This window comes from Pleurotus ostreatus, assembly GCF_014466165.1.
Source record: "Pleurotus ostreatus strain PC9 chromosome Unknown scaffold_7, whole genome shotgun sequence".
Classification (NCBI taxonomy): Eukaryota; Fungi; Basidiomycota; class Agaricomycetes; order Agaricales; family Pleurotaceae; genus Pleurotus; species Pleurotus ostreatus.
In genome coordinates, this window is record NW_023503162.1 from 2,764,592 (window position 1) to 2,787,446 (window position 22,855).

The 22,855-nt window shown below is 51.3% G+C and overlaps 7 protein-coding genes across 7 annotated transcripts; 1 reads left to right on the plus strand and 6 right to left on the minus strand.

Annotated features, from left to right (window-relative positions):
- Positions 1-841: 841 nt before the first annotated feature.
- On the minus strand, positions 842-2,246 carry PC9H_010202 (uncharacterized protein; the record flags this gene model as incomplete). The annotated part of the gene is made up of 16 exons (XM_036779696.1): positions 842-905; positions 959-983; positions 1,037-1,091; positions 1,148-1,175; positions 1,228-1,287; positions 1,343-1,443; positions 1,498-1,543; positions 1,603-1,618; positions 1,675-1,686; positions 1,738-1,762; positions 1,820-1,854; positions 1,909-1,934; positions 1,991-2,016; positions 2,066-2,083; positions 2,139-2,148; positions 2,203-2,246. The coding sequence occupies 16 exons, from the start codon at positions 2,244-2,246 to the stop codon at positions 842-844; spliced, it is 591 nt and encodes a 196-aa protein (XP_036629085.1).
- Positions 2,247-3,333: 1,087 nt separating this feature from the next.
- On the minus strand, positions 3,334-4,515 carry PC9H_010203 (uncharacterized protein; the record flags this gene model as incomplete). Its single annotated transcript, XM_036779697.1, has 2 exons — positions 3,334-3,660; positions 3,715-4,515. The coding sequence occupies 2 exons, from the start codon at positions 4,513-4,515 to the stop codon at positions 3,334-3,336; spliced, it is 1,128 nt and encodes a 375-aa protein (XP_036629086.1).
- Positions 4,516-5,489: 974 nt separating this feature from the next.
- PC9H_010204 (uncharacterized protein) lies at positions 5,490-5,978 on the minus strand (the record flags this gene model as incomplete). The annotated part of the gene is made up of 1 exon (XM_036779698.1): positions 5,490-5,978. One exon carries the CDS (start codon positions 5,976-5,978, stop codon positions 5,490-5,492), a length of 489 nt encoding a protein of 162 aa, XP_036629087.1.
- A 698-nt stretch (positions 5,979-6,676) lies between these two features.
- RAM1 (CAAX farnesyltransferase (FTase) subunit beta) lies at positions 6,677-8,649 on the plus strand (the record flags this gene model as incomplete). The annotated part of the gene is made up of 8 exons (XM_036779699.1): positions 6,677-6,981; positions 7,035-7,190; positions 7,248-7,331; positions 7,391-7,962; positions 8,021-8,108; positions 8,158-8,282; positions 8,360-8,463; positions 8,545-8,649. The coding sequence occupies 8 exons, from the start codon at positions 6,677-6,679 to the stop codon at positions 8,647-8,649; spliced, it is 1,539 nt and encodes a 512-aa protein (XP_036629088.1).
- Positions 8,650-8,816: 167 nt separating this feature from the next.
- On the minus strand, positions 8,817-9,506 carry PC9H_010206 (uncharacterized protein; the record flags this gene model as incomplete). Its single annotated transcript, XM_036779700.1, has 1 exon — positions 8,817-9,506. One exon carries the CDS (start codon positions 9,504-9,506, stop codon positions 8,817-8,819), a length of 690 nt encoding a protein of 229 aa, XP_036629089.1.
- A 92-nt stretch (positions 9,507-9,598) lies between these two features.
- On the minus strand, positions 9,599-10,375 carry PC9H_010207 (uncharacterized protein; the record flags this gene model as incomplete). Its single annotated transcript, XM_036779701.1, has 1 exon — positions 9,599-10,375. The coding sequence occupies one exon, from the start codon at positions 10,373-10,375 to the stop codon at positions 9,599-9,601; it is 777 nt and encodes a 258-aa protein (XP_036629090.1).
- A 5,960-nt stretch (positions 10,376-16,335) lies between these two features.
- Positions 16,336-22,468, minus strand: PC9H_010208 (uncharacterized protein; the record flags this gene model as incomplete). Its single annotated transcript, XM_036779702.1, has 7 exons — positions 16,336-17,242; positions 17,797-18,260; positions 18,312-18,662; positions 18,714-18,944; positions 18,998-21,963; positions 22,020-22,340; positions 22,405-22,468. 7 exons carry the CDS (start codon positions 22,466-22,468, stop codon positions 16,336-16,338), a joined length of 5,304 nt encoding a protein of 1,767 aa, XP_036629091.1.
- Between the last annotated feature and the right edge of the window lie 387 nt (positions 22,469-22,855).

The window sequence follows — 22,855 nt, forward strand, 5'->3', positions numbered from 1 at the left end:
GGTCAATTACATTCTCGGTTCTGTTGCTACGATGCGTACAAGGCAACACAGTGCGCAATCATAGAGGTTTATTAAGCGGTACCTCAAAGGCTCAACGGAATCAGAAATATGTGCGCCTTGCTCCGCAACTGGCCTCGAGGGCAACAGTCTGCCTTCAATGTGATGCGATCACCATGACGGGCGGACTTTTAGGCCTTAGGGACATGGCGAGTGCTTATGATTGAACTTGTCCCATGGTATCTTTAATAGCCTCAGTTCTTGCTCCCTTCTTCCCCGCGTTATTCGGACAACCATGTATAATTCAAGCGTCTGCCGCTTGTTTGCGCAGTTGAAGGCAATGTCACTGGTGACTATCGGTATACCCCCCAGATCGGAAGGCAATCAGTGGTTCCTTGTCGCGATGCGAAGCGACGCACCGCCGCCTTTCCTCTCATTGTTCAACTGAAGTCTTGACCTATCAGACGTCTTGACGTGATTCGGCCAAGTAGGAGTGTTCCTGTGCAGCCTTTCTATAAATCGTCAGTTTTGGTACGTTGGATAGCGGCGGGTACTCCTTCACCAGGGCCTATGACTCGAATATCTCCGCAATCCTAGCGTTTTAGCAACCTTTACGCTGAAGGGGCAGAAACAGCGTCGTGACGTTCCACCGGTTCGAAGCAAGCTTTCAGCGAGACGAGTGTTGTTGGTGCCATGATACCAAATAATCAATATAGCTTTCCCGGTCGAGCACAAATAGCCTGTGGCAGAACGGTACAGAAGCTGTGGATAAGGTACACACATCAACACTAATGCGCTGCTTGTCGAATGCGCTTCTGGAATCAAGGTCAACTTGATCATGAATTTATTCGAATTCTTCGTATTCCGACTCGTTGTTCTTATTTCGGAGACTAGCTCTCGCATTTAATCTAGTAGCGTTGAGATCAACACTCGGCGATGGAGTAAAGATTGATATACATACGTGACAAGGAGTGAGTTGACGTATACTGTAATGTATGTCAGCGGATTGAGTCATGAGTTAGGAGCAGAGGGGGGTTACTGGCGTTTGCTGAGAATGCTGTAGAACAGCATGAAAAGAAATTGGTGGGGTAGGGCTAGCCACTAAGATGAAAGTTAGAGCGAAAGAGGGGTGGGGCGGGGGCGAGCGGACCGTGATGAATACCAATGCAGAGAAAGCACTGCCAAGGGGTCAGAATTCGGGAGACAACAGGTGAAGCCTTGGTTGCGTACCTGGTAACTACGCCGACGCCGACGACGTAGACAATGATTCTGTCAATTACATTCTCGGTCCTTAGGATGAAACTGTTGACTTCGGCGATCAAATGGACACCATACTGAGGCGTACCTTCTGACCTCAGAACGCCATTGGTTTAAGTAATACACAAGGGATATGGAGATCAGAATGTCGCACGCCATCCTGCTCCCCATAGATAATGCACCAAATATCTGGATCGTGTTAAGCGACCAAAACAGAAGGCGGAGAGCGGAATGACAGCTCACATCATTTACACGTATGTGGAGATGACCAGCATCCCCATGGACTTCTCTATTTCGGGAAAAATGATGAGAGATCAGCGGATCAACCAACGAAATATGGGATCATACTGAAGGATATCAAAAGCTGTAAACAAGTAGTGGGTTAGTGGTCAAGAAAGACGAGGCAAGTTGTGTTAATACCTATTCCAGCCACTGGAAGCCGAGTCACTAGTGATTCTGTATGAGACGAACATAAATACGCACCCAGTTGACAAGTCATCAGAAGTATCTAGACCGTGAGGGTAACAATTATGTTAAATAAGTGCGAAAGCAATGACGAACTCACCAACGTGCATAGCAGTAGTCGATTCTTTTCGCTCACTGAAAGGAGTAGAAGAGCTCTATGGCCTTGAAAACAAGGAACGAACTACTCACTAATCCACACTCGATATGTGTATATCCTAAAAAACCAAGCTAGTCGTTCATTGGCAAAGGGATTCTGCAATAGGCAGCATACCCTTGTACGATCGCCACGGACGCAGTCTATGGAGTATATCAGACAAGAGGTTGAGTCAAGGCATGGAGTACGTACCGTGAAATAGAGGTGAAGCTGGAACGGGGGCACCGGTACATCATCGGTGGTTTCGTACACGAGAGAAACGTACCAAAATACCTCTAGTGCGCAAAGTGATTAACTTACTCAAGATACTCTCGGCTAATAAGACTCACAAGGGATATTCCAGGCTAATCTTGTGGCGAAGGAATAGGGTCATAGACGCTTCAGCCGTCCCGAACGTCTGGATCGCGTCGATGAACCTAAGATACAAAGCATCGTGAGCATCGTTCTATCGACTCGAATGACCACACGCGAACAAAAGGGAGGCGATCTAACGTTCATCGTAAGCTCGGAACTCTGAGTGATAATGCCTTTTTATTACGGCACTCACAAAGTATTTCAACGTCGTCGAGTCTTCAGGATATCGGCGAAAATACCAAATTGTTTGTGCAATCGTCACTCCAAACAGCCTAAACAATAGTTCGAGTGGGAGGATCAGTTTAGCGTGATGCCTTCAAGGACACTCGGAACTGACGGAAAAGACCCGAAGGCTCCTGTGAAGCAGAGGAAAGATCATTATTCTCCGTAATCATGAATTTGGACATCACATACCTAGCAGTACCGGAGATACAGCGTTGGAGAATCTCGCGAAAATACTCATTGTCAACGCGTTGGGCATTTCAATCTTCTAGCTGTGGAAGGTGCTCTCTTGTGTGCAAAAAAAGGCATGCTTTATGGTGTTTCGTTAGCTACCAGGCAGTGCGCATGGATTCCGATGTCGCCCCGCTTGAATTTTTAATGAAGTCTGGCGAATCGTCCCCCGGAGGGTTGCTACGGCGTAGTCAAGGCACTTACCTCATGGTGGGAGTTCAATTCAGTCGTTCGACGCGATCAGAAGTTGAATATCTTCTTGCTTAGCGCACCGGCTGGCCGTGAGGACAACAGTTTGGCAACGTATACATACGATCATTACGGTCCGTGGTTTTCTCACACAGCTCGTCCATTTCACGCGTCGTTAGGGATAGGGGGTAAGACACGCGACGTAAGGTATTCGGGCAACACACATCATTCCCTCAACCCCGAATCAGAGAGCATACCACCCGCAAAGCCTTCTCTGGACAGCTAGGCTTCAGAGCTGGGTCATCCCAACAGTGTTTCGTTCTTGAACGTAGTAAGCCTACTGATAACCTCCGACGCACATAGACTATTTACATGGTTGTTATTGAAGAGAGGCATAAGTACACAATGAAGAACACAATGGAGATTGGACAGCAAGTCCGAGACGTCGGGCATCAGTAAATGTATCACAAAACTTCGTCGTCGTCGAATACGGGGACATCATCATCATGGCACATATCATGCCTGACGAACAAATCCTTCCTCCAGTCGCGTAGCCATTCTTCCTTCACCTTACAATCCCACGAGACGATGTAGGGTTTTTCTACATCCCTGCACCACCGCAGAGAGATGACACCAGCAGATAGCTCGACAGTATGTTGTAGTTCGATGCACTCCAGAGCTGGCACGCGGTTGAAGACTACCCGCGCGGAAAACTCTCCCCACAGGTTGCGAAGTCGGAGAAACTTGATTTTGGTACACCGTAGAATCGAGAGTGAGATGCAGGTTTCATCCTATATTTTGCGCATAAGCGTGGGGGTTTAGATGTCACAGAAAAAAGAAAATACCTCTATCTCTAAGAACTCCAGATTGCTCATCCGCAGAACGAGGGATTCCAGCAACTCTTCAGCATCGCCACAAACACTAGATGAGAATACTCTGGTGGTATCAAAGGCTGCGCGGGGAGTATGCACCCAGATGGGTGCCATATCTTGGCTGATAGTCGTCTTGATTCGTTTGATATGCCTCCCAGGAAGCAAACGGAGGATAACATCGACGGGTGCTCGAAGAGTTTCCAAATTTGGTAATATTCCTTTGCCTAAATGTGGCACATTTAACGCGTCCTCGCTGAACTCGAGGTGTTGCAATCCATGGTGGAAATGGAGGAAAGCGAGAAAGGGCTCTTGGTCAAGAATATTTGCGTTGAGGCAGGTAAACTGTCGGAGCGATGTCTCCGCCTGCAAAGGGCGGCGGGGTGGATGAAAGTCAATCGCGGTATGGTAGACAGAATTGTTGGCTGAGTAGTCGATATATTTGAAGCTGCGGAGGGATGGAAGGATGTTTATGACAATGGCGAGAATTTTGTGTTCCATGCGCGTGAGGGAGCGATTGGAGAGGGTGACAGATAGGGATTGCACCCAGCTGCACCTGTCCTGGCGCGTCATTAGACACCGGACAAATGCCTCCAGACGGCGCTCGTCTGAGGAAATATCTTTCAAATTGAACGTGACATTGCGGTAAAATTGAGTTTCACCCGCGACTTGAAGTTCACGAGAGGTCAGAGAAAGTGCCAGGCAGTCCGCTTGGGTGGGCAAGTATCTTGCGATACGGGACAAGACCTCCGGAGGTGCCTTCAAGAGATTGCCCATTATTGAATGCGAGGAGGAGTTGTGGATGATTGTGGTCGTGGAGGGAGTGGCATTGAAAGGATTTACGAATGAAGGTCCAACAAATACTTCCACGTGACCGTCTTTTTGCCACCTTGTCCATTGTGCTTGGGTTGAGCGCAATGTGGAATATTCTACCTACAGAGCGGGGGCACGACCGCGCACGAAGGAGCCCTTTATGTGGTGTTTACCATTCGTGTCGATTCCGATGAAACAGGTAGTACGCGTGCAGCGTCGTCTCTGCGGAAAACACTCTACCAGTAGTTAGCAAGCATGTCGGTGCAGCACACACACACATACACAGAGAGAGAGAGAGAGAAAGAGAGAGACGCACACACTCCGACATCGTATCGCATACGATTCCTCACGATGCGGGCTGAAAAGAGAACGAAGGCAATCGTATGAGCTATACTGATTCTTGTATTGATGGCAAGTTCTGTAGCAATTTGAATGTCAGTTCTCTGGTGTATTGATGTACCACTCACATGCCTTATAGATAGTCGCACAGACGACCACTGCGTGAGTCGGCTGTCGGGAAAGGTAGTGAACTTCCGTCACCATCGCCCTCGCATTCCGGTGTTTCCGCACTGCGTTCAAACTTCTCTTGAGGGACCTAGAGCTATCTCGCGGGAGCACCAGCGTTTACAGTGTACGCCTCCGTCACATTGAACGACGACATATATCAAATTTCTTGAATCTAAGGCTGGTGTCCTTCGCTTGTGGGCCACCCATCAGATACATGGCGTTGAGTTGCAAGCAGCGGAATCGAGGGCCCTGCTCGTGTCAGGTAAGGAGGTAATGAGGAAAGAGACGGTTGCAGATCCAGCGCCCCCGGGGTGACTGCGGCGTCGGCATTCCTGCGCGGTCCTTTGACTGGTAACACAAACGGAAGGGATCATGCTGAAGATGAAGTCCCCTGAGTCTGTTGATAGCCTTTTCTCCAAGCTTCATCATCGTTAGTCAAACCCCTTCGCAGCACCGAGTTTTACGAGCATCGCGTAGGACTCACAGAGGCAGCCAGTTGCAATAGTTCTAGGTTCGACATGCGGGCAACCAACTTTGCCAGCTGGTAAACTCGATGAAGTCTGTAGCGAAAGCCCCACCACGGCTCGAAGTGCTGCCGAGTCAAGATCTAGTAGGTTTGCCCAGTGGGTCGCATTATTCATGTTGTGGGCGTTGGAATTAATCTTCAGATGTGTGATATGCCGTCCTAGTGCGATGATTGACGCAGAGTGGAGAGAAACATCGAGGATGCGCAAGTTCCGAAGACTTTCACGGCGGACGTGCAGAGGCTCCGCGAACCAAAGACTAAGAGTCGAGTGCTCGACTAAGGGTTGACACTCGATGAATTGAGTGACGCTCGCATAGTCCGTGGTGATATTCTCAACGAACATGAAGTCTTCTTCGAATTTGTAGGGTGATGTTTTATGTCCTCCCTCCGACATCCAGATGTGACGTCCCGATATCTGTCCCCCATGAAGCTGGAGGGTGACAGTGTAATCCTCTGCACGAGACGCCTGATTCGATTATCAAGGGATTCTGTTATCGTACCCGCAAGAAGATGGGGACGCGCGATCCGGGTAAAGAAGTGAACTGGGTAGTCTGTTTGATGAACTTAGCCCAAACATAAACAAACTGACACGACGCGTCGCGTCTTCCACCGCACTCCTCCTCTTGTGTTTTCCTCAGAAATTGCGCCTTCCTCGCCTCCCTCTTCGCAAATGTGCAAATTGGCTGCAATCAATGGACCCCTCCGTCCTTGCCATTTTCCCCGACACAATCCTTGAAGGCCGCCGGGCGACACTGAAGGCATTGCTTATTGCACTGTCTGAGAACACACCGTGATGAAAGAATGTCCATATCGCGAACACGAAGAGGAGAGAATGCCTCTCTAGTATACCAAGTGTGCAAGACGCGGTTCTGTGCCTAGTGTGCTGGCCTTTGGCGGAGCATTCCCTGGGCTTCGCGCGACGGGTGTACCAGACAGGGGACTGTACCAGCCGGGATTCTTGAGTGCAGCGGGTCCAGCGTTCACGATGGAATAGATGCCAAGCACCAAAGTGACATTAGGTCTCACCTTCATTTTTGGACTGAACACCCTTCTATTGTTCTCGGCATCTCTTGCTCCTGACCACCATCATCGATGGCCAACTCTCGCCCCCCACGTCCGGCGCCAGACGACGCATTCCCAACTTCTACATCACGTCTGCAAGCAGAGACAGAAGCAGTCCTTCTCGACCACATCCCAACTCAAGTTCAAGCCGAGACCGCCCAACTACCTGCCAAACTCAACAAAAGCGCCCATGTCCAATTCCTCGCCCGCAACTTCATCCAAGGCTTTCCTGCCAAATACACAAGCCAGGACGCGAGCCAGCCATGGCTGATGTTCTGGACGTTGCAGAGCTTCAGTGTGCTGCAGGTTGGACTAGATCCGGGGAATAAGCAAAGGTGCGCGCTGTTCTCGATCGTACATAGTACCCCTATACCATCGTTCATTCAAGGGCGATCGACACTATTTTGACCTGGCAGCACCCCGATGGCGGGTTCGGAGGTGGTCCAGGACAAGCTGCCCATCTTCTCGCATCATACGCATCGGTCTGCGCCTTGTCGATAGCTGGAGGGCAAGGAGAGAAAGGCGGGTGGGATCAGATAGATCGGTACGTCCGTTATGTCAAGCGCCTCGACAAGTAGAATCAACGTGGCTCCCGAACTAGGAAGAAGATGTACCAATTCTTCATGTCGCTCAAGCAACCAGACGGATCGTTCCTTGTGGCACATCACGCAGAGGTCGACGTCCGGTGCGTTCATATGCGATCTCATTTCCATGTCCATCATATTGATCTGCACACGCAAACAGTGGCATTTATTGCCTCCTCGTAACCGCGACGCTCCTCGATATCATCACACCCGAGCTAGTTGAAGGGACCGCATCCTTCATCGCCTCTTGCCAAACTTACGAAGGCGGCTTCTCTTCCGCCTCTCAACCATACTATTCCTCCGAGCCATACACACCCAAGTCTCTCCTCTCCTCCCCCAGACCCCCGCTCGGCGAAGCACACGGTGGATACACGTTCTGCGCTTTGGCCTCGTGGGTGATGTTGCAGCCGTTTTTGGATCTCTCGCCCCGCGGTATCTCTCGCGATCGCCCGCAAATCAACGTGAAGTCCCTCCTACGCTGGCTCGTTCAGATGCAAGGGTCCGCCGCAGAGATCGGAGGGTTCAGAGGGCGGACGAACAAGCTCGTAGATGGCTGCTATTCGTGGTGGGTTGGCGGCGCTTTTAGCCTTCTCGAGGCGCTGGGTGTCGGCGCCAGTGTTATCGGACCTGTACCAGGGGACGGGGAAGACTCCAGGGCCTCTGGACGTGATACGGAGCCTGGGGAAGAGGGGAAGGATGGTGAAAATGAACACGAATGGGACGATGTGGATGGTCCGTCTTTTTCACTCTATACATACTTTGCTACAGTATTGACGCTTATTCGTTGCAGACTCTTTCTTCAACCGCGAAGCGCTTCAAGAATACATCCTCTACGCCGGTCAACATCCGACGGGCGGTCTACGCGACAAGCCTCCCAAGCAAGCTTCCCTCTCGCTTTGTGACATCTTTTGTCTGATGTGGATGTAGGAACGCGGACGCCTACCACACGATGTACTGCCTCTCCGGTCTATCCTCTGCTCAACACCGCATGTTCCCGTCCGTCGAGCGCCGTGAACAGTTACAAGAGGCGTGGAAAGCGCCTTCGCCCGACGGTACGTACTACGCCCCATCAACCGAAAGTTGGGAATCTAACTATTTGACTGTCATGTCGGCGGTGTTTGTTTCGCAGATACGCTCCCAGGGAAGATTCGCAAGGAGACATTCCTCAACTCGCTCTCGTGGACAGAGGACGAGAGCGCCTCTAAGATCCTTGGAGGCGAAGCAAACAGAGTGGTACGCCGAATTCCTTGTCTCCACCCCTGCTCTAGAATAAGGGCAATAAGCAATAATCTCGACTGAACCGCTGGATTTTAGAATGCCACCCACCCGGTGTTCAACCTTACGATAACGCATAGCGAGGCTATCATGTCTCACTTTTACGGGCAGACGGTGCCGCCGCGCGTTCGGTCCTCAACGTGACGGGAAGCCGGGGAAGGGGAGGGGCTGTATTTTATGCCGCGACTACGGAAGAATGGGGTTGTTTATTTCCCGCTGTATGTATTATACGCTGAATCACAATGAGGCTTTCAACATAAACATGAAACAAGCGATTATCGATTATCAAGGGCGAGCTAGTACCCTCCGGCTTACGCGACATGAACCAACTGGAGTTCCGAGGAGTCTCGCCAAAGCACCGACAATACATCGCGCTCGCCCCATTCCTTGCTCGTCCCTGTCCCAGATCCCATGATCCCAACACGCTCATAAAGAGGGCATCCATCATCCGATATCCTTCGGAGTATAACCCCGAAGACATACCGACGGTCCTCCCTCATCAACCCCAGCACACATCCAGTTGACCCTACATCTTTCTCGATCCCGTCGTCCGAGAGAACGTCTATCTTTGTATCGCCGTTGACACGAAACGCTTTGTCTATGGCGTCATAACGCATGGGATATACGTACATCTCAACCAACAAGATATCGCGGTCGTTGTGTGTGGACACGGAGATGGTCGGCACGGCGTTGAATCTACCCCTCAAGTTATGATACTTCAGCTGTGCTTGTTTGACATTAAACGCTTTGAAGTCAGAGGCGAACATCGAGTTCCAGCTGGATCGCTTGCCGCTCCATCGAAATAGACGGCTTCTCGAGAACTGGCCAGGAGCTACACCTCTGGGATATCCGGACATCGGGTATCCTCCCGTGACATATTCGGTTTGAAGTCGATAGAAGGCACGTTCGAATCCCTCTCCGTAGCATATGGGCGGACGGATGTTGAGTAGGGAGTGGAGACAATATGCCATATCTTCTGGCAGCGTCTGTCGGCTCTGCATCGACTGGAAGACGCGGGTCAGGAAACCCCCATGTTCACCGTCTCTATTTATCATCACCATCAGTCTTGCCACAATCGTCTCTGGCAGCTAACCTACTGGTCTTCGAAAAGCCGTGCATCATAATCCCAATCCTGATCGTCAATCGCCTTCCAGTTCCTATAATAATACCTCTTCCTCGTCGAAGCTACAAATTCCTGCAGTGTCCATCCCCTTCTCCACCATGGATCTTGGAACGGATAATAGAATATGTCGTGGTCGGCCTCTACGGTCTCCGACAAGTATATGATGGTGACATATGCCTTGCTGTACCACTGATACATCGAGGATATAGACACATCAAGTTCGGCTTTATCCCCTCGATTGATGCATCCGCTGTCGATCCAAACGTATCGACATCCGTGGAACGCAGCCGCATCGCAAAAGCCTCGGAACTTTGCATATCCCCGGCGCTCCGGGATGCTCAATGCTTCGTGACCGAAGTCCTCCATACATTCAAAAGTGAGCTCCTGATCGTCCGAGTCCCACCGATGCGAAAGAATAGCGTATCGCCCCAAAGTTTGAACCACTACTTGAAAAGCATGCTCGGAGAGGTTGAAGAGCTTGTCTACCAAACCTCGGAGCCACTCTGCAAACCTGCCCGACATATTGATATACGGCGCCCATTGCAACTGAGGAATGCAGCTGGTGTTTTCGTCGTCTATCTCGAGAAACTCGTCAATTTTCGACGCACGGGGATCGAAGATAGAGTCGTTGTGATAAAGTGCATCGAGCAACTGACGCGTAGGCGAGGCGAGTACATGCTTCCACAACTGCTTGGGCTTCTTGAGCAGGGCTTCAATGTGCAAAGCGAGGGTATCTCGGGAAATCATTCGCCTCAATTCTCGATCGAAGAGGTGAATAGGACACTGATCAACGTAGATGCGTATTCCGCTGTGATACCTAAAGCAACATTAGTGGATTGGATGGGATTCGAAGCGTTGGAGTTCACTGCGGGATTGATGAGTCCATCCGACACAATCAGCGGACATGCTGGATATACAGGGTATAACATACTTCATCTTTCCACTCCCAAGCTTCTACGACCTGGCCAACGATCCATCTATGACATACCGAATAAGCGGCTCTAAAATTGCAGAAATGTACCACCCACTCTTCAGTTAAGGTTTGTGCCACCTGTATCGCAGTTTTTTGTGTCCCTAGACATCCGTTTATTTTGTCGTGCCACGTTAGTGATGTTGCAAGCCTCCGAGCAAGTCTCCACTGGAATTCCTCGACTGGGGCCACGGATTGACCTGGCCGGGCCCACGCATCATTGTTCGTCGGGTTCAAGTAGTTGCTAGACATCTTGAGTTCGGCGTCGCGGATGCGAGTAAGCGTTGAGTCTTCCACAAACTTGGACGTATGGAAAAGCAAGCTGTACCGGTCGCCGAGCAAATACTACGACTCAGAAGCGCTCGCAACAGAGCAGGTGGCAGCTCGTGTAGCCTCGGCGACCACTAAGCTGTGTGTGGAGTCTTAACCGACCGAATCAGCTACGCCGTCGTTTGACAGATCGTGATAATGATCTCTAGATAATGATCTCATGATCAGAGCATTGACGAGTGAGCAAAAGTAGTTATCGCTATCTATCGCAATCAATGAGCGAGGACAAGGCAGAACGGTAGGACAAACTGACAAGAGGCCATTGACTTTGTGTGGAATAGAAGGACATATCGCATTCATAATGATCACCGCTGATATTTACCCCTCGTGACGCACGCTTTCCATCAATTTTACTGGAATGGGGGACTAGAGGCAAGAACACATCATTCATGTAGAAATATCTTGTTAATGGTGTTCTGTTTAGAATCAGTTGACAGTTTTGGAAAGCCAGATCTATGACGGTCGTTATCAGACAAAATTCAGTGCGAACCCACCTTGAGCACATGAACTACCCTGAACAGTCCTGATTCACTCTTACCTACGGTGAAGGTCATACAGATCTGCCTGCGGTTAGACCTGGATTGGTCCCAATCATCTACGACGACCTAGGATAACATGCCGCAACTCTTTGACCATCAGCCCCGAAGGTCATAATCATTGTACTCACGTCAGGTCCATAGCTGACAGCTTGGAGGACTTGATCTTGTTCGCCGGCCTTCACGCCGTGCACGGATTGATACTTTCACCCTGGGATCGATGAAAATAATATTCAAGTAAACGGATTATTATTTAATTACTTTCACTTACAATATTTTACACTGCCACATTCAATAATATGCCCGAAAGTAAGCTTAAAGTCCCAAAGACTTAACAAACTAATATCTGTAATCAATAGTTTTTTTTCTTATACTTACTTGTTGCTAACTTTTAGAATATTTTCGGGTGAAGTAATGAACGAGGCGAGGCTCAATACTTCAAGTAGAACTAGTAAAGTAGTAATGAATCAGTAATATATAAACAAAGAACCTTTCAATACTCCAAAATGCTAAGTAACGATAAAGTAACGATGAAGTATAAGTTATAAAAAGTACGAGGAAAGTATTAATCATGGATACTTTGTCAGAAAGTACACATAAAGTATCAATCATGGATACTTGGTCAGAAAGTACACATAAAGTATGAATCAGGCATACTGAGTGACGCGCCTCCGACCATCCCGTCTATACGTGAACTCGCAGTGGGATAGCACATGGAGGGTCGTGTCTGATATGCGCAGGAGATTAGCAAACGCAGGCGTAGCCGTAGACACGGGAACTTACCAGGCCGGGAGCGAGATGAGAGAGGCGCGTGGCAGTGGATCGTAGACGTGACACGTCTGAGGCGTCGTCTGAGGCGTCGTCTCCCGTCAGTTGCGAATGCGTGCACCAGACCCGCTGACACGCAACGCTGCCACACGCAACAAGGGCACACTCAAGACGCCGCGGCGCAACCCAGACGAACGGCTGTTACCATGAACGGAGGCGAGTTCCTGAATCGCGTTCGTCTGCCCTCCCTGACAGCCAATTCAACTTTCTGTTCGTGGGTTAGCGACAAATTCCGCGAAGCGCGAGGGTGAGGCATTCATATGGGCGTATTCCCAAGATAGCGCTTTGGTGAAATTCGATGTAGATGCGACGACAAACATGATAGAGAACACTGGAGACAAGTCAGCTGGAGTGTTTGGCAGCCAGGAAGGGGACTTACAAGTACACAAGACCGTATCGGGTAGATACAACAATGACGTTTGGACATGCAACTAGTGATATATGTCACTGGAGACGAATTAGCTGGAAAGACTTGGATTTCTGCAAGGGACTTACAAACACACAACAGCCGTCTCTGCTCGAATACACGCCCCAGTGCCAAAGATCGTATGACGCTGGAAAGTGTACTGATCGTCTACATAAACGTGCGCCGTCAAAACGCCCATTCCGCGACGGTAGCCTCGGATGGTGATGTGTTGGGACTCTGCGTCGTGCTCGCTCTGGTGGCGCGCGTTTCTGTGTACTGTTTAAGCACTGTAAGCGTTGAGATAGCGAAAAACTGCTCACACTATGATCCAACTATCCAGGCGTTTAACTGGGTATCAAAGAATATCCGACATTAACTGCATTATAACCTTGGAAATCAACCATCTCTTCACCACCTTGATCATCCGCCGTCGAGTGGCGTGTTTTGTCGAAAGCAGTTCACGTATAATGCGAAGTTCTGTCATATCGTAGTGGAGGACGTTCCGTTAACGATCGGTGGCTGTGCAGTCGTTCCTCATCCATCACTAGCGCCAATGCACGCTCACGATGATCAAAACGAACGGCGAACCAACGATGTCTCGTGGGCCTTTCGTCTTCGGCCGCGATTCCCTATTCGATCGGCCCCTCCCCCCAACAAAGCCACCGGAAATCGTAGAGGTTGACGCTGGGGTGGACACCGAACTGATGTTGAAGTTGATGTTGGTGAGTCGCTATACTGTTGCTCCTCCTCCTTCTACCACCTCGCCGCCACTAACGACACAAACACGCCTCCTCCTTTGCGTAGACGTTGACGAAGTATAGAATCGGGAACGTTGGGGGCGTCCGCGTTCTGGTTATGGATGATACTGTAAGATGGAGGAGTTGGTCGCATCATCTGGATGAGTACCGAGGCACCCTATCTGATCAATCGTCACCGTGGTCGCATCCCCTAGTGCCCCAGTTCCCCTCGCATAACCCTGAAGACGCGCGTCAAAGCGTCGTGGTTCAGCCTCCTATGGTCGCTCCCAAATTATTGCTTCGACAAGGCGTTACCGATGTCGACCAGTACTAAGCCTTTGAGATCAGTCAACATCGGTTTGGTTCTTGCTCAAGGAAGCTGGCGACCAGGCTCGGCAACTGAGCCGCCAGCGGCGGCATCAATTTCTATTACTTTGACCCCAACAAGTCTTAAAGTAAGCAACGCAGCGCTCATTCCCCTACATTGGTTCGCCTCCGTTCCCTTGATAGTAAGTCTACATTCCTGTAACCTACTTCACATGTCTATCAGAAACATGGCGACCCGCTTGAGGGGTAACTTTATGCACCTCATGTTGCGAGCAGCGCCGCTCACTGGACACGTCGGCGAACGCACCCCATCCGCTCGATATTCAAGCAGAACTTGCTAACGACAGTGCACTGGGCCATGATGTTCGGCGACTACGAACGATCCAGGATTTTCAGGCAAGCGGCCAACCAGGGAGAGACGGAACGTGCTGACCACGGCTTCAAAGCTCTATCAACATGACCTTGTAAGGGTTGTACCGATGTGCCCAAAGACTGCCTACCGACTCAAGCACCAAGCTACGCGTCAACAGCCTGCGCATCTTCTAGTTGTATGTGAGCACGAGCAACAAACGGGAGACGAGGATGGACCCACCTAACTGAAGAAGAGAATGTGAGGTTATGGAGAGCGGAGGAGGGAGTGCGCACAAGGTACATCAGCCGTATCCGCTTGCCGTATCCGCTTTGACTCGAGGAATTGGAACACAGCAGGATGGACCGGCCCACGAAAAACCGACGTCCTTCCCAACGCTCGAACAAGTGGTTATGGTCAGACGCAAAGGCGACTGACTGAGGTCAGCTGGGACCATGACGAGAGACTCGGTGTGCGCATCAATCCACGATCGCTATGACTGTGATAAAGGACACGAAGGTGAGAACCAGAGGATGGGAATGCTCAGAGCTCACCAAGACACCGACACATCCATCACGGCACGCCACGTCCACTGGCAAACGAGATCGGGGGAAAAGCAACCAGACTACGGCGGAACCAGCTTGCCCGGTCCAATGTCGAGTCGGTTCACGTTGGCAGGACGTGTGGAACGCGTCGATGTGGCGTGGCGTACGCATCTCGGGCGTGGTTTGAACGGCGGTGAGCGCTGGCGCTGGCAGTCATGGCGTGGAAACGGGAGATCAAAAGGATGTACATGACCCGCGTGCAGAGAGCGCAGGTACCTCCGCGGGCAAGCCGGCTCGAAATGAAAGGGCCCATTTACGGACGCCGCCCGTGCCAAGGAAAGGAGTGGAGGGTCCTCCCTTTGGGCGAACGGGCAAGGAGAGATTTAATCCAACAATGGATTGATCAAGGGAAAGACGTACATGAAAGCGCAGGCTGAAAGAGACGAGATCGACGTCCGAGCGAACGGTCACAATCAGAGCCACTGGTGTGCACGCGTCCAACTTTAAAAAGAGAGCGTTCGACACATCCCCCCAGCAATACTTTCTACGCCCACATCAACTCATCCATCGATGGCAGCTTGTCTAAAGAAGAGTTGTAAGAACGAAGATGAAGCAGTACGCCGATAACATTCATCATGTGCAATGCAACTAACCTTTAGCAGCTTCTCAGCGAGATGAAGAAAGCATTGACATGCGGAATATGCGATGAAATCATGGAAGGACCCTGCATGTGTGTAGCCTTGATTGTCGCATTTACATAACACTGACCACGATGTTTTAGGTTGCCGTGCGGGCACATTTTCTGCGAAGAATGTCTAGTGGCAAAGTTTCGCGAGAAAATCATCAACGTACTCTCCGGGATGGATATGCTCTACATTCTTGACCGGATTGGCGGCGACGCCAAAACATTTACCGCCTATACGGAGTTGAAGAAGAGCATGTATTGGGAAGAGGCAGACAAGGTCTTCTTGCAAACGTGTCCAGATTGCGGGCAAGAGGTCGGATCCTGCCCAGCACCAGTTTGGCCAATGCGCTTCATAATAGGGAGGTTGGGTTGGGAGAACCTCATCGAAAGACGTAAGGTAACCTTACCATGCTCTTTGGCCAGTCTCTTCGGTCCTTGTCACTACGAAGCTTAGCATGATTGTCGAACTGTAGCCTAGAAAATGGACGTCACTATCTATTCAAAAAAGTAGGGACAGCAAAAAAAGAAGGAAAAAAAATACCTTCGATAGTTTCCGAACAAGGATCGATGGTAAGACCCAACGACACGCAAGGATTACCAGAATCCAGCACGATACGATGGTCTCGAAGGACTACCAGAGTCCAACAAGTAGCGAGGGATACCAGATACCAGCGCGATATTCGAATACAGGCAAGAGAGTGGCAATGAGCTGGAGCTTGAGGAACAGTGGAACAAAGGAGAGGGATGAAAAGAGAGGGTGGGAAACCAGCATGAATTGTGAGTCAGCGGATATCATGGATCAACAAGTAACAAACATTAACACACAATTCGCTCCAAATTGGGCGGTTGATGCACTTCATCTCCATACTAAGGTAGAATTTGGATAGAATGTCGTTGTACAAAGTTATGGGATACATATATCGCTGGGAATTGAACACGACAGCCTGGTCATGCTGGGGGGAGGCATAGATTCACATGATCATTATACAGGAGTTTAGGAGACTTCTATACCGTACACCCCTAAATAATATAGACATGTTGTGCTTGAACCGTGATTATTATTCACTTCAAAAATGACCAGAGATGTTTGTATCGTGGCAGAATCAGGATCCATGGCAAAGAACTGGTGATGCGACGAATCGATGTCGAAAACGAACCCTCCAAGCTTGACGAACCTATCGGTGTAGTGCATACCAGGAGGGTTCCGGTGATTCGCTGTAAAAAGGGACGGCGCGTGGGACTCGGTAAAATGCTGAGCAGTCGTGTTGTCGGCCAGGCCCCACATGGTTACTCTGCGCGGCGCACGGCCTACAGCAACCTGCGAGAGGAGGGGAGCAGGGATGTAAGCCACACTGGCGTCGGTTATGGTGACGACCTCTGGCAATTCAATGGCTATGTGACCCGTGGGACCCTCGAATTCCCAACACCTTCCAAGTTCCATATTCTCGCTGAGAGCATCCCTGGGACGACTCATGTGCAGTCGAGAAAATTCGACACCGAGCATCGTGTCTCGAACCCAGCGAAGGCCTCTCCGTAGTGGGCCTACTGAACCATGTGCGTGAGGATTGTAGGTAGCAGAAGTGAGAAGAGAGTTAACTCGAGCGCCGCCACCAAATAGAGCAAGGTTGCGAGGAGGGACGGAGGCGGGTGTAGCATTCGCGAGTAGGCGGTCAGTGATAGAAGTAAGGACAGCGAATGTGGCGTCTATGGGCATTTGGCCAGAGGAAATATGTGGTGTAAGGTATGCATCGATGATAGTTGAGGCATGGACAACGGACTGCTTCCCGAGTAAGGCTGTCAAGATGCCCAACGTGAATGCAACCACAGGACGCTTGAGCCAGGCACCTCGTCTGAGAGCAGGCGGAGAAATTGCGTACTCTGCGTTAGACGCGAAACGAAATCTATGGGAAGAGTAGGGAAAATCGTGGTGTGACATTGCGGGTAAAGTGGCGCTGACTGAAGGTGAATTTGAACGTTTAAATGTCGTAGTCGTGGTGCACGTACCTGCATGAGTGAAATGATAGGATGGACCAAGCGCATGAAAGCGAGCAGAACAAAAGAGCGGCGCCTACTGAATCCTCTGAGAATCTCCAGACCCTCGTGATCGCGTGACCTGTTGAGTTTCCAGACTCAAGGCCATCTAGTGATTGAGCGAATAGACAAAGAGAGGTCATGATGTTGGTATGAAAATGTGCTATTACAAAAGGGCTTAGGGTACGAATGTTACAGATAGAGTCTGGGTCGGATGCGAGACGAGGGACACTTGTGCAGAGGCAATCACGGTTCCAGCCGGTGTCGTATATATGATACGTAGATTAGTGCGGGTCTTAGTATACTGGTGTGATCAAACATCAAGGGGTCGATCATGTCTCGTACGAATATGTGCATATCGAGCCGCGAGACTAAGGAGCGGGCGGGTGAGCATCTGTTTGTGCACTCAAGTACAAATACTCACGTTTCAATTTCTCTAGAAAAAGAGAGGTCCATGGATGTTTGGACCTTCAGGCGCTGTCTTTCCATTGGATGGAGGCTTTGAAGAAAAGCTGAGCCGTAGAAGTTCTCTGGAAGCCCAAGAGGTGGCTCTGCCTTGTGTTTTTCGATACGTGATGACGGCAGTCTTACTCGTGGCCATTCGCCGGGTGTCGGGTTGCCGGTCATCATGTATCGTGTAGAGAGGTGAAGTAGATCGAATGTCCGGAACCAATGGGTTACTTCTGGGTCTGAAGAGCGCCAAGGTAGATTGGTTATTGAATACCCATCGATAGTCTTCCCAATCCCGATTGATGTGCTAGCATCGGCGTCCGTCTCATCTCCACTCATGGCATAATAGGGTAGCCTACCCAACAAATCGAGAAAACGATGCAGGGTGGGATCTTGTCGAGAGTAGTTCCTACACGCCTTGACGCGACGCTCTCGTAGCTGAAAGCAAAGGGTCAGTCTTTCACAGCGAAGGAATATCAGAGCACTAACTGCGCGCCGCCTGTTTTCGCGACTCTTGGCTTTGGCAGCTTCGGGCGTCGGAAGCTTTGCCGCGCGTTGCTTGAGTTGGTACAGATGCTGCTTGAAATGGTGTTCGATCTTTGCAGGGTCCTTACAAGTGTACTGGGGTTGTTCCATGAAGTCTTGCACGAACACCTCGATGAGGCGTTTGTTCCAAGCAGTAGTTATGCCCTTCTGAGGGCGAGCGTCCATTGCGAAATTGGCGACTGTGGGACGAATCGGGCCATACGGCTTGAGCGTGAAGCTGCGAATCATGTCCTCAGTGGCTATTTTCAGACTACGCTCCATTAAGGTACGATCGCAGTGGATTCTGATTTCGGACTAACGATTGTATGAGCTACGACAGCAATGTAGTGAGATTAAGACAACAACCTTCAATACAAGACCTTTTGGGTCAAGATGTCGGACATTGTAAGTGCGCTGAGGAGGTCCGGAAGCTTCGTCTGAGTCAGACATTCCGTCGTCGGTATTGGGAGGAGCACAGTGGACACAGTGTTTCCGACGTCGACGGTGATGCTTGCCATGCTTCTGACGTTCCTCTTCGCCGGGATAGGGACGTTGACTCTTGTCACGCTTGGGATGTTTCCCGTTGTTAGGATAAGGCTGTCAACAAAATGAGAAGTTGGTCCAATATTAATCTGGAGACTTATTAATACCTTTTCATTGCCACCGTCACTCTCAGTGTCGCCATGCATGGAAGTCGCGTGGGCATTATCCTCAGAGAAGGAGCCTGGGGTAGGATGGTGTCCCCAGAAGCCCCGATCAAATCCATTGTCGAAAGGCGACTGATCGCTGTGAGAAGTGTGTTCACGACTCTGAGCTCTGGACGTCCCCCAAGGTGCTAGGGACGGTTCGGGGTGACTACGATGATCCCAAGGTGACGGACTTCGGGCGTTCTGAAAGCCGGCTGGTCCATGTGCAGAAGGCTCTGGGCTACGATGGTCCCAAGGTGACGGACTACGGGCGTTCTGAAAGCCGGCTGGTCCATGTGCAGAAGGCTTTGGGCTACGATGGTCCCAAGGTGACGGACTACGGGCGTTCTGAAAGCCAGCTGGTCCATGTGCAGAAGGCTCTGGGCTACGATGGTCCCAAGGTGACGGACTTCGGGCGTTCTGAAAGCCGGCTGGTCCATGTGCAGAAGGCTTTGGGCTACGATGGTCCCAAGGTGACGGACTACGGGCGTTCTGAAAGCCGGCTGGTCCATGTGCAGAAGGCTCTGGGCTACGATGGTCCCAAGGTGACGGACTACGGGCGTTCTGAAAGCCGGCTGGTCCATGTGCAGAAGGCTTTGGGCTACGATGGTCCCAAGGTGACGGACTACGGGCGTTCTGAAAGCCGGCTGGTCCATGTGCAGAAGGCTCTGGGCTACGATGGTCCCAAGGTGATGGAATTCGGGAAGTGTTGCGACGGGTTGTAGATATTGTAGATATTTGATAGCTGTGACATTCGGAAGGACTGTTGAGGAAGAGGGGCGTAGAAGCTCGATTTAGTGCAGACGGCGTAGGCTCAGGGTTGTTGTAACGGTGTCCAATTGCTCCACCTCCATCATTCCCGATGGTACCGACACTCCTGTCTCTCCCGAGGACAGAAGATGTTTCAATGCGTGGGGGTACATCATTTCTCCAAAGAAGAACCCTTGCGTGACTTTGTTCAACGAGGATTGGACGACTAGGTGACCTGTCGAAGTTAGGAGCAGGAGGGTTATTCATGTCGTCATTTTGCTCCTGGGGGTTAGTGTATAGCTGAGAACGGCGGCGGACGGAGGAACTGATGGAGGAGTGAGCCTGGATCGCGAGCGGTTTAGTCACACCGAATCCGAGGGAGCCAACTTCACTGACAGTGTCCCGTTCGTCGTCAGCAAATGATTCCAGCCCATTGTCCTGTCCGTACCCCATAAGCATGTCGATGGTAGGCATAGCCTGCGACTGGGCTTGCCATTCTATTTCGCTGTTGTTGACCCGCGCGGGGTGATCATAATATGGGGACACTAGCTCGCCTACGTCGCCCTTGTCATCCTCCCCATGACTATCATCACGCCACTCCCCGTGGACGGGGTCATGGTTGGAAGGTGGCTTGTCATCGCCCTCCACACTCTCGCTGCCCCACGATTTCTTGCTGTCGTCAGCAGCACCGTCGCTGAGCATGCGATCCTCCTCCTCGGAGCTCCCTTCGTCGTTCTTCTCCTCGTTCCACCGATCCCCCGCCGCAACACTGGCAGTGCTGGACATTGGGTCGTCCTGATCCATCTCCTTCTCCACCTTCACCGCTTCCTCGCCCTCACTGCCACTGGCGATGCTGGACATTGGGGGGTCTTGCTCCTCATGGGTTCCCTGCTCCGCTTCTTCCACCGTCGTAACGGCGTCGTGATCCTCCTCGGCGATGATAGCAGCAATGGTGGACATTGGATCGTCCTGTCCCACTTGCTCTCCCTCCTCCACCTCCGCAACACCACCGTCTCCGAGCACGGGATCGCCCTGCCGCGCGATCCTCTCGCGATCCTCCTCGTTCCACCCATCCTCGGCGACTACAACTACAGCAGCGATGGTAGACATTGGGTCGTCCTGATCCATCACTTGTTCCACCTTCACCTCTTCCTCGCCCTCACTGCCACTGTCACCACGCCACTCCTGATTGATGGGATCGTTGGCCGAGGAAGGGTTGTGATCGCCCTCCACACTCTCGCTGCCCCACGATTTCTTGCTGTCGTCAGCAGCATCGTCGCCAAGCATGCGATCCTCCTCCTCGGAGCTCCCTTCGTCGCTCTCCTCGTTCCACTGATCCCCCGCCGCAACACTGGCAGTGCTGGACATTGGGTCGTCCTGATCCATCTCCTGTTCCACCTTCACCTCTTCCTCGCCCTCACTGCCACTGTCATCACGCCACTCCCTGTGGACGGGGTCATGGTTGGAAGGTGGCTTGTCATCGCCCTCCACACTCTCGCTGCCCCACGATTTCCTGCTGTCGTCAGCAGCACCGTCGCCAAGCATGCGATCCTCCTCCTCGGAGCTCCCTTCGTCGCTCTCCTCGTTCCACCCATCCTCGGCGACTACGGCAGCGATGGTAGACAATGGGTCGTCCTGATCCATCTCCTGTTCCACCTTCACCTCTTCCTCGCCCTCACTGCCACTGTCACTGCGCCACTCCTGATTGATGGGATCGTTGACCGAGGAAGGGTTGTGATCACCCTCCACACTCTCGCTGCCCCACGATTTCCTGCTGTCGTCAACAGCACCGTCGCTGCCACTGTCACTGCGCCACTCCTGATTGATGGGATCGTTGACTGAGGCAGAGTCGTGATCGCCCTCATTACTCTCGCCGTCCCACCCCGTCTGGTAAGTTACTAGACAGTCGCCGGGCGTTGGGTCGTCCTCCTCTGAGCTCCTGCCGCTAGTTTCCTCCTTCCACTCATCCCTTACCATGGCCGTATCGTTTCCCTCAATGCTGTACGGCTTCCGGGAGGCTGAACCAACAACTACTGTCACCCTCGTTGGCGTTGGATCTTTAGTAACTCTACCGTTGGAAGTATTCCGCGCGTGTCCGATGTGTTGAGATTCCAGCACAAACTTGTCAGAGGCATCCGGCGTGCTGCTTTTGAGATACGACGACGGTGGTACCCCTTCATCTGTAAACGTGATCATGATGAAGTTTTCTCCAAAAGAAGGTATTGACAAAAATTACCTCGCGATAACAGATTTGGGCTCAATACCAAGTCGTCTCTTGGGGTCATGCCTTCAGCTACTGGTGTCGTTGATACTGCCGCTAAAAGGCAGGTGGGTGACATCTCAGGGAAGGTATGATGAACGTGCTGGTTATCCCGAAGAGCCAGCGGAGTGCCTATCGCAGTAACGTCTGAGCCGGCTTCATTGGCGGATACAAAGGTGTGTCTGTCATTCATGGCGGGATTGCGAATGAGGTCGCCATGAAGAGCGTGAGAATTGAACGGGGCCAAAGCAGGATGGGGAAGAAGAGGAGCAAATCGCGATGGCGGAACAAGGGATCCTTTGAAGAGGTTCAAATTCTAGGTTAGGCACACGAAAGTATGGCTGAGAAAGACACATAATACCGGAGTCCCAGTCGTCGACTGCCATGTCACTTCCAACCTCCTGGTCTTCATCGCCACTTGACATAGAGACATCATGACCTCCATCGACATCGACCTCTCCTTTACCGGACGATTTACCAGACGATTTCGCAGGCAAAGAGCGGATGGATCTTCGTAAGTTGGGCCTCACTTTTGAGGTTGAGCTGCAACGTGAATGCGCTGGCTTGGGGCGGGATCGGCGGCACGAAACCATGGGGAATGACACAGAAAGGATTGCAGAAGGGAGAGCAAGTTCGAGCCACGGAGATTGGCACAAAGGGCACCTCGTGCACGTGGCTGAGAAAATGGGTGTCAAAGCATTGCAAACTGGGGCAGGCGAGCCACTGGGGAGATGAGCACCGTAGTAATGAGAACATAGAAGTCCCGCCGATTCGAGAGGTAAACACATCCGGGCGATAAATTGTCGCACGTC